Source organism: Metopolophium dirhodum, chromosome 1, assembly GCF_019925205.1.
Source record: "Metopolophium dirhodum isolate CAU chromosome 1, ASM1992520v1, whole genome shotgun sequence".
In the NCBI taxonomy this organism is placed as follows: domain Eukaryota; kingdom Metazoa; phylum Arthropoda; class Insecta; order Hemiptera; family Aphididae; genus Metopolophium; species Metopolophium dirhodum.
The window spans coordinates 89670669-89682271 of NC_083560.1; the positions used below are offsets into that span (position 1 = coordinate 89670669).

Consider the following 11603-nt stretch of genomic DNA (forward strand, 5'->3'; position numbering starts at 1 on the left):
ATGTTAGATAGACAGGCCGGGAATTCTATTCAGGACATAATTTAATCATAATAGATCAGGTATTGCTATTCGAGCTAGGGGACCTATGTATACATAAAATATTAGATAAAGTTAAATTAACAATATTAAATTCCTTACAACCATATTCATTATAAATTATATTCATCTTGTAGTGATAGTATGACAAGAAGTCGTGTTATGATTTGTATGTAGTGTACTATATAATTTATCAATAATCAAACATAATATAGTCACATTACTTCGGTGCTTAATTTCATGATTTGTTTGGACTTCATAACAGACATCACTTACAAATATGCACTATAAATTTTTTTACATTTCATTACATTGACCATGTATTTTGAAGTAGGTATAAATAAATAATTATTGATATAGCGTAAATTAATTATTGACAAATGTATGTGTGACTGTACAATATTATAAAATCCTATCAAACCGTTTGACATTAGTTACGAATACACCTTTGAGTATTCGCATCCAGAGAGACCACGTGGAGGTTGTCAAACTTTCTCTCCACATCACCTAGACTTGATCATTGAGCGTCACCTAGACTTTGTCATTGAGCGTCACCTAGACTTGATCATTGAGCGTCACCCAACCTTGATTATCGAGCGTCCGCTAGACTTACACTTACCATTGTCAACACAATGCATTACAGAACTTCCCTGTACACAATGTTCTTGGTGAAGAATCTCCCGCTATCATCGGCGTACATGCCAACTCTCACGGACTGTGCGTTTCTCACCCTCGAAAACGCTACGTACAGCTGCCCGTGAGTGAACGGGGGCGACGTGAGTAGCAAACCTACCCTGGCGAACGTCTGACCCTGCGACTTGTTGATAGTCATGGCGAACGACAATCTCACCGGGAATTGAAGGCGCCGCAGTAAGATAGGCAGGTCGTCCTCACCGCTCCAGCACGTCCCTGTTGACACCTCTACAGTCTTCGTTGGTGGGACACACAACGATTCTCCGAGCGAATTCGTCGACGTTGGCAAACGACATTTGCTGCGGGTACACGAAATCGATCAAATCATCAACGTCGCATACCATTTGCCGCGGGATTTGCACGGTGTTCGGAACGCCGTCGACCGCGGGCAGTCGGCCGTTGCCGAGCTCAAGCAACCAAGTCGCAAAGTCCGCGTCGTGGTCCGCGCGCATGTTCTGGACCAGATTGAAGCGCTCCATGACGCGCCAAAGACCGTTTTCCTTGATCGACGACATGACGATCTCGGCTCTCGTCCCTCTCCGGATCACGGGCAATATCTGCCTGAAGTCGCCGGCGAACAGCGTGGTTTTACCGCCGAACGGTAATTCCGATGCCATGACGTCCCTGAGCAGGCGGTCCACCACCGTCAGTTGCAGTCCCGGCGACATTGGGGCTTCGTCCCAGACGATGAGCGCCGCGTTGCGTATCTTCTGCGCTCGCTCGGACTGCATGGTGACGCTGGACGTCGAGTCTTCGGTCAGCGTGCCGAAAGGCAGTCCGAACGTCGAGTGTACGGTCATGCCGCCGTCCATGAGCGACGCGGCGATACCGGTGAACGCCACGCACAACACCTCCTGCTGCGGAGGTCGGTGCCGAAGCGCCCATATCAGGCATCCGTACCGCGTCGTTTTTCCGGTACCCCCGGGTCCGTCGACGAAGAAAGTTTTCGCCACCTCGCGTTGGTCGTCGACGGCCGCCATCACGCGGTCGTACACCGTTCGCTGTTCGGCGTTCAAGGCGTCTACTTGTGGGGCCCACCGTGCCGCCGCGTCTATTGCCCGGAACAGCGCGTCGTCCTGCAGCGGTTCCAGTAGACGGGGGATCGGCGTGGGGCAGACCGTAGTCGCCCGGCGATTTCCGGTGTACACGAAGTAGATCCTCGATGGCCGCCAGACACGCGGCCCTCGCGCGGTCGACGTCTTGTAGACGGCGGTTGAAGTCCTCCATCATGTTTGCTTCGTTCGCCTCGTACAACGCCAGCGGGTTTGAGGGCTCGCAGAACACCAGTATAGTGACGAACAGATACCGCAGCTGCCGCGGTGTGTCCAACGTCGCCGATTCCGTCAAGCAATCCCGCCACGCTCGGTCGTTCTGACCCTTGATTCACATTTGTCTACGTCAACCACGTGTCCACGTTACGCCGTCCGACATGATCACCAGCATGATGGGCTAAGTACACCACGAGGGTCCTGACTACGGGCCCGGCTGATCCAGTCAACGTCACCACCGCGCAGTCAACCGTCGTAATATAATTTTTCCACCCTGTCCCCCCTTTTTTTTATAGCATTTTCCCGGTAACCCTGTGAGAGCACACCATGAACAACATGGAGTGCCGCCTCCAGTGGGCCGAGCAAAATATGTCAAAATTGTTATAATTGCCATGTGCCAACCCGTATTATAATAATATACCTTAATGCCGACATTTTCATTATACCTAATGTCAAAACTTATTATTATTTAACATAACCATGTAAAATAAATCCACATGATTACCAAAAACTCCCATATTATTATTTAACTTAACTATGTTTCCCCAAATAAATCCTCGGCATTCAGCTTTTAACTTGTAACAAAGCCTATAAGCTCCACCGACTTGACCCTCGGGTCATCACGCAGTGCGGCTCATAGGTCACGACGACCTTTCCCCTTTGGTCGTGGGTGGTTTTTGGTAGTCTCACAAACTACCAGATTCTCACAAGTTTGCACATCTCAATGACCATTTTTGCTACTCCTGATTTAGATATTCTAAATGTTAGTTCTAGCTGCCTAAAAGCTAATCCTGTTGCTAAGTACCTGTTAAGAATAATACAATAATTAGTAATTGTAATGCAAAATGTGTCGTTTTCACTTTTCAGGGTCGGACTAGCCCACCGAGAGATCGGGAAAATTCACTCGATTTATCATGTATCAATTCCTAAACTTGCTAGAATTTTTAAATTATTTTGACTCGTTTTGAGCTGTTTACGGAAAATTTCAAATTTCTATTTTTTCTAAATATTGATAAAATTTTATTTGTTGGGCCAAAAAGCGTGAACATTTAATACAAGGCTCCTGATATACTGTTGCAATAGTAGTTGAAAAATATTAAAAATACATTAGCACAATTTTTTTTATAAACATTTAAAGTTTGAATTTTGACGAAATTTATCAAGTTGAAAATTTACAAATTATTTAGTAGATTAAGATTTGTATTTTTTTACAGTTGAAGAAGTAAAAAAAAAATGGAGAAGTTTGAGAGATACTTTTTTAAAGGAAAAAAAAAAGTAACTAAAAGTCGTTCAGGAATCTCAGGAGGGTGCTGGAGTATACACGGGAAAGTGGAATATTTCAATTTAATGCTCTTTCTAAACGATACGACAACACCACGGAAAACAGACAATAATATTTCTGATGATGAAAGTGAAAATGAATACACAGAGGAAAATTTAGAGGCATTAGAAAACAATAAAAATGATTATTTTAACGATAGTCAAGAATACACTTCAAGTCCTATTGACGTCATTGGTATTGAAAATTTGTCATCTGTATCTCAATCTGGAAATTCTAATTGTACTAATCAAATTTCAGAAAGTACAAGTAATTCTGAAAATGTTCGTTCTATTAAAAGAAAAAAAATGATAGTAAAGCTTTTGAAGATAAATTACTAAAGATTGAAACCGAAAAGTTAAATGCTTTACTACAGTCCAATACGACTACTCATATTGACGATGAAGATATGTTATTTTTTAAATCTCGCCATCCATACTTCCTATACAAAAGCTACGTTTAAGGAATCAGATTCAAAGTGTAATAATAAATGAATTATCACTAACACAAGGACAACCAACATACGATACGCCAACATACAATATGCCAACTTACAATACCACACATATCGATGATACTCAAAGAGAAACACCACAAAATTCAACACCTCGTGCATTTGGTTTGAACAACATTCATAATTCAAATAATTATATTTAATTCAACATAATAAAATAATAAATAATGTTACTTTAAAAATTAATTTTAGGTTTGTTCTATTTAAGTAATTTTCTTTTTCATTTATTATTTTGTTTCAAAAAGGTTTATATTTTAATTTAAATTTTAATATATAGGTAGGTAATTATAGTCATGAGTCTCAACAGGAGTAGTTACATATTGTACCGACTATAATTTATATTCTGTTTTATTTTTACAATAAATATTTTACAAGTTTGTTATTATTATAAAATTATAATATTATGTATTTGTGTTTTTACTTACCGCAATGTCACAAGTAGTCTTTCTTCCACACTAATTGGATCTCGGAAATTGGTCGATTTGACATTTAACTCAGGTTTTATACTTTCAACAATATAATCAAAAGTTGTTGTAGACATTCTCGTGTATGCGTAAAACAAATTTTCATTGTCACGTAATTCTCTATACAAATGATGAAATTCACCAAACATTTTGCAATTTTTCAAAATAGAATATATATATTTTTTTTTTTTTTATGTATTTTTTGTATAAATAATATTTTACACCTATACTCTCTGCGAGCATAATATTTTTTTGCATATTATGTGTAGACATTATGAAAAAAACACAAGTGCACTCCTACGCGTTCAACCACGTTCTAGTACATCGAGAATACTCTTGATATCGTAATCATCGGACGCATCGGACGCAAATTCACGTTGGACATGCATGCGTTTGCCGCAATAATGTGCGTTGAGTGCGATGCGAAAACGGACGCGCCGGACGCATTTCGGATTTACTATGGACACGGCGTTATGGCTTATATTATATCTGAGTATCTGACACTCCAATGTATTATTATTATTTATCTAATGAACCCCCCTATTTATAAGTAACATGGAAAAGCAGATTATAAACTGTATGCCAAAAATCGTTTGATATATCCATCACTTATTCACACTGCACTATTTTTACTATAATCATTGACTACGAAATAGTAAAAATAAAAATGCGGGTCAAATTTCAATTATAATCATTGATGTACAAAATACTAAAAATAAAAATAGGGCAGTGCGTATAAGTGATGGATACATCAAACGATTTTTAGGCAATACCGCATATGGTAAGCAAATAAAATATACAATTTTATACTGGTATGTTGTCAATGTCAAATATCTTTTAATAAATTTGTTGATCGTTAAAAACAATGCGTATATCAGTTTTTATTTATAACCAACACCGTGTGTGACAGACATTGACATGACTATTACTATATATCATAGTTATTAGTTTATATAAAATAAAGAGACCGAATGTGAATTTCATCAGTTAATTTTAAACAATACGAGTGCATAGTAATAATGTCCGACATGAGTGTACAAAATTCAGCCGATGAAGAAATCAATGTAAGTACATTATTATAATAATTATAATATATAATTAATATACTTTAATTTAACACCATTTATTAACAATAAGTTTAAAACATAATCATTTAAATTTAGGATCATTATTCATATCGAAAAAATGTGCAAATGCATAAAAAACCAAAAATCACTATGAAAGCTAAACCAAAAAAACAGAAATTAATAATGGTCAACACAAGCGATCAAAATTCAGATGATGAGGAAATTAATGTATGTACACCGGTATTATTATTATTATATTATAAACTTTTTTCTTGATTTCCTTTCTCGAGCATTCACGTCTGTTGTGTTGAGCGCGAAGAACTGCGTGAGTTTCGTACTACGCACAGCTTGGTTCTGTAGCCGTTCTTCTGCTTGGCCCGGCGCAAAGTACACGTTCTGACGACCCTCCAGGTGGACAGGAAGTCTGACGACCGTGTGACTTTTGCCGTGCAATTTGTACGAAAACAACCGCCAGATGCCTTCTGGTGGGCTGACATATCTTGAGTTTACGTAACTGAAAATTAATATTGAAAAGATAACTAACAATGGCTCTATAGATGATACCGTCTGGTGTTGTGATTGGTATTATTATTATTATATAATTCAAGTAAATGTAATTTATTTTTTGTTCTGTAGACACATAGCATTGCATTACAATGTGCATATGACGAAGAATCCCTACAACCGTTGAACGGTGTGTAAACGTTTGCCATACAATAAATGTGACTGATATATTATGATGTTTTGATAAATAAATGTCGTGAAATCAAATTGTTAATGTCAACTCGAGTAACTAAATATAATCATAGTGGACGTCTAGTGAATGTTATGAATTAATTTATATAAGTATACAATTTAATCTATAATTTATAGAGTTGGTATTAATCTCATCCTGGTCCTGAACTTCCATCGTCACACGGTCGTGTCCCTTGTATATATACTTGTAGATATACATGACACTCTTTATGGACGTGCATATCTCGACGTCCCAGCCCTAAGTTATATTTAAATGTTACCTGTATCATTCATAAGTACATATAAAACTCTGTTGGTAGCAGAGTAAAATTATAATAAACACATAAAATACATATAATAAAGGTAAGAAAATGTTTTGCTTTGTATACTATTTTGAATGAACATTAAGTAATAACTGCAGTATATTGGTAGCTGTGAGACTGTCTAATATCAACGTAATATCTAGTTTGACAGTTAACATAGTTAGTTTATTGGTTACAGTGTGTAATTTTTTTTGTTTTTTCTGTCTACTTTGAGAAAGGTATCCGTAAAAGAAATTTACTCTAAGGGGCAATTCATATTCCTAATGTCAATAAATACAATACATTTATATCTTTCTTAAAAGCCATTGCGTACGGATTTACGTCCCGCAGAAAACCGTCCAATAGTCCCATCACAACTACGGACAGTTCACGATGATTTCTCTGCAGAACCATCCCAACGCGGCGGGCGTTGGCCTCTGCGGACTCGAGGAAATACAACTGACAGTAGTTGGCATCTACTCGGTCAACGGCCACGTCATTATTTATCCTCTGATAAGTTTGGCCTTGGATACACATCGTTCGCGGTCCACGCCCTCGCAAACGCCTGTCGTCTGTGCCACAGCTAAACGCAGCGAATGCCAGGGCGTTGTTGTACCGGCGAATGTCGTCTCGGAATCTACGACCATCCTGTGAATCTCCAATCAACAAACTCATTAGTAAAAAAGGGGCGGACAACAACGCGTGTTGTCCTGCAGCGGTCACTTGACCGTTGTTACAGCAAGTGGAGAAGTGCATATTGGCACCCCGGCCCACAACCTCGCCTTCGAAGTGGCGGGCGTTACACTGTGTGCAGATTCTGTTTAACGCGCCCGCGTTGTGCTGCTCTGGTAGCGGGTGTGTCACGCCTGCCGGCCTGTCAATTATTTGCGCACGCCCTCGGGGTTGTTCACCCACGGCAAGTGGTAATTTAAATGATAAGTTTTATTTATGGTTTTTTTATAAGTAAGATATATTTACTGACCTCTTCGTCGACGTCTGGCTGCAACTCGTCGAGCATGTCCAAAAACTCCAGTTCCGCTTGCACTTCGGCCATCTGCACTTCTACCACTTCCACGTCATCCCCTCCGTCCATCTGGACTTCTACCACTTCCACGTCATCCCCTCCGTCCATCTGGACCTCAACAAATTCCACGTCCTCCACCACCTCCACTCCTTCCACATCATCCCCTATATCCACTGGGACGCCAACGACTTCCACGTACTCCACGCCCTCCACTGGGACGCCGACGACCTCCACGTCCTCCCTTTTTTCCATCTCGACGTCCCCAAGCACCTAAAAGTTAGGTTGAGTTTAGAGGAGGTACAATTGTATTGATAATTCTATATAATTATAATAATAACAACAATAATTATTGCTATCTATGACAGTAAGCGTAGGTACCTATAATATGCACTTTGTTTTCGCATCTACTGAATACCGACTTACCGTCTTAATATATTTTTGTTAAAAAATATTTGAAAATATGGCACCACAATATGCACAAAAGTTCCGTGAAGAATGGATGAAAGATAAAAATTTTAAAGAATGGATAGTTGAACTGGAGAATGACAATACTAAGGTAAGGTGTAGATTTTGTAAGTGTGATATTCGAACAAAAAAGTATGATTTAAATCAGCATTTAAAAACTAAAAAGCATTTAGAAACTACCAAAAACTTTTCCGCATCGAGGGCATTAACAACATTCATTAAACCAATTACCACCAAGACGGCTCAGGCAGAAGGTGCAATATGCTTATTCATAGCAGCACATAGCTCAGTATTATCATGTGATCATTTAGGAGAATCGTGCAAAAATTGTTTTAAATCATCTGAAGCCGCTGATTCGATGAAATTACACAGAACTAAATGCACGGGTATAATTTGCAATGTATTAGCCCCCCATTTTCAAAATGAATTAAAAAATAAAATCAACAATGGACCATTTAGTATTTTAATTGACGAGTCAACTGATATAAGTGTGCTTAAGTTTTTGGGAATAACAATTATGTATTTTGATACAGATATAAGACAGGTGACTTCAACGTATTTATCATTAGTAGAAATGGAGTCTTGCGATGCAGAAGCCTTGATTAATGCTGTAAAAACGACACTACAAAGTAAAGGTTTGGATATTAAAAATTTGTGTGGGATTGGTACGGACAATGCTTCAGTTATGGTAGGCATTAATAATGGTGTTTATGTAAAATTGAAAGAAGAAATACCATCATTAATACATATCCCATGCATATGCCATTCGCTGCAATTAGCAGTATCAGCTGCAGCAACTGAAACCTTACCAAGAAATATAGATTATTTAATTAGAGAGACCTATAATTGGTTTTCGCATTCTACTTTAAGACAAGCTGAGTACAAAAATTTGTTCAAAGCAATTAATGATGGCCATGATCCATTAAAGATAGTCAAAGCATGTGCTACTAGATGGTTATCAATAGAAACAGCAGTAAGTCGTATTCTAAAGCAATGGGTTGAACTTAAAACTTTATTTGGAATTGCCAAGCAAAGTGAAAAATGTTATATGGCTGATACTCTTCATGCAATGTACTGTGATACTAACAACTTTGCATATTTAAAATTTTTATATCCTATTCTGGAAGAAATTCAGAAAGTCAATAAATCTTTCGAGTCAAATACAGCCGATCCAAGCAAATAACTCACATATTTAACTAATATGGTGCGGTCAATAGCAAAACGATTTATTAACCCACAATGTCGTCTCAATCCATTGACAGCAAATTTGGATAGTTATACTATGAACAATGTTTATTTTGTTTATGAGTTTGAACAGATATTACTATCAAGTAAATCCTCTGAAGATAGTAAACAACAATTAAAACAAAGGTGCCTGAAGTTTTTACAAGTCCTATTAATGCAGTTGCAACAACGGGTGCCAAAGAACATTGATGTATTAGAAAAAGTAAATATAATTTCAATTAAAAATGCATTGCAGTATATAAAAGAACCGCTTACTCCTTTAGCAGAATTATTTATGTTAGATGGAAGTACGATTGATAAAATAAATGTACAGTGGGCCAACATTATAAGTGCATGGGATGCATGTTTTATAACTTTAAATAAGTTAAATAAGGCTAAATAAGTTCTTAAAATAGAAAAAATGGGTAGCCTGAGATAAGATAAGAGCAGGCCTTAATTAGTGGTATATTTTGAACTGTAAGGCAATGCCATTTTTAGTCGTATTCATGGTCTGGACAGGTGTACATCGTGGTTTCGTCGCGCGTGCGTATTACGAAAATAATCATTCTGTTATCGCTTCAGAGATCGTCTACAACAATGTATTGATGCTAACGGCCACCATCTTGGAGATTTAATTTTCAAACAATAATTTTTAAAAATGGGATTAAATACTAATTTTAATAAAAAAAATTTTTTCTCCAAGTTTTACTGTTAGTTTTTTATAGCCCTTCAAAACTCGTCAGTCGGCGTAAACAACATATTACAATTTGTAACTCAACAATACAGAATCTCAGGCTAATGAGCTCATTTAACTCGAGTAGGTAGTATATGTAGGTTCTATCCCAGTTTTTACAATTACAGGGAGATTTAAAAACGGTTATCCACGACTTTCCCCCTTGAACGATCAGATTTGTGGGTGCTTACTACCCCAGTTTTTTACTGTTCCAGGGTGATTTAAAAACGGTTATCCACGACTTTCCCCCTTGGATGAACAGATTTTTGGCTGCTTTCTATCCCAGTTTATACTGTTTAATTTTTTCATCACTGCTAGATATCGCTTTTTGCTTAAAGCAGACTATGGTGTACCAGGAGAACATGTGAATTAAATTTTCATTGATGTATTTGTTCATTCACAGACTGTTTTTCCGGAGAAACTTAAATTTTACTTTTGTTGGTTGCACTGTATTTTTTATCAAAATTTGGTAAACAAATTATTAATAATTTTTAAATATATTCAGTTGCTTGCGATTAGCTGTTTTACCAAGTTGTGTTTTGTAGTTTCTAATTTCCTCGTCGTTTCTTTAATTTTTTAAAAAAAAATGAATTTCCAAAAATGTACAAATGATATCCGGTCATTGGTTAGTCAAATACGATTCAATTCAACACCGGCTTATCCAGAATTCACCGCATTTTCATCAAGGCTAAGATCATTTCAAACATACCCATCAAATACGGGCCAGAACAAATATAAATTGGCCCAGTGTGGTTTCCAGTATCTAAACATCGGGGATGCAGTTCAATGTCACTGGTGTGGGATAATTCTACATAATTTTGAAATTTTTGACGATTGTTTTATAGAACATACTCGTTATTCACCAAAATGTGTATTTCTATTATTAATGAAGGGAAATCAGTATATACAAAAAGTCTTAAGTAATTATTGTAAAACCGATGTTATTTGTAATTGTGAAACCGATCCGGACGACACCATTTGTTAAATCATGTGTTTTTGCTTATAATATATATTTTTTTTACATTTTTTGTATTTTTTATCCATGATTTTAGTATATAATATGTTTACAAACGATAAAAACTCACAGTTCAACGTAGGACTTCTAGCAGTTATATTTCACTTTATATTTATGCTTATAGTGGTCAAAATATTTTTAACTTATAAAAAAATTAACAAAATTATTTAACAATGGATTCACCAATAATTGTCTGTAAGTCTACTTTTGACATCCGTGCTTTTAGCAAGAAAAATATTACAGTGGGGTTATTAATTAATAATCAGATTTCTATTATTTTGCTATTGGAGTGTAAACTTTCAAAGAAAATTATTACATTAAGTTTGGAAGAATGGTTTACACTTATGTCTGAATCTAATTACAATTCAATTATGAATAATTTACATATCAGATGTAGACGTGTAAAAATAACAGATAACTTTTCATATTCAACCAATGTTAAACATAGTTTAATTACCTTGCATATAAACGACAATTACATTAGTTTGACGAACATTGACTTCGCCCGTCTCAAGCAAATACAAAATTTGATCGATTTGTATATTGTAGAAAAACAGAAACGTTTGTCAAGTTATCAGGTTACATTTGACACAGCTTACGAACTGATTAAAAACGATGTCCGCGGTCTTCCCATCACTTGCCAGAGGAATGAATTTACAAACCAATATATTCAAAACTATGACTTTAGTTATTATTCGCATCTACAAAACGATGACACATCATTTTTACATGAAATATTGCAATT

At 36.8% G+C, this 11603-nt stretch overlaps 1 protein-coding gene across 1 annotated transcript; it reads right to left on the reverse strand.

Moving 5' to 3' along the window:
- Positions 1-926: 926 nt before the first annotated feature.
- On the reverse strand, positions 927-1709 carry LOC132944557 (ATP-dependent DNA helicase pif1-like). Its single transcript, XM_061013990.1, has one exon. The coding sequence runs from the start codon at positions 1707-1709 to the stop codon at positions 927-929; it is 783 nt and encodes a 260-aa protein (XP_060869973.1).
- Positions 1710-11603: the final 9894 nt, after the last annotated feature.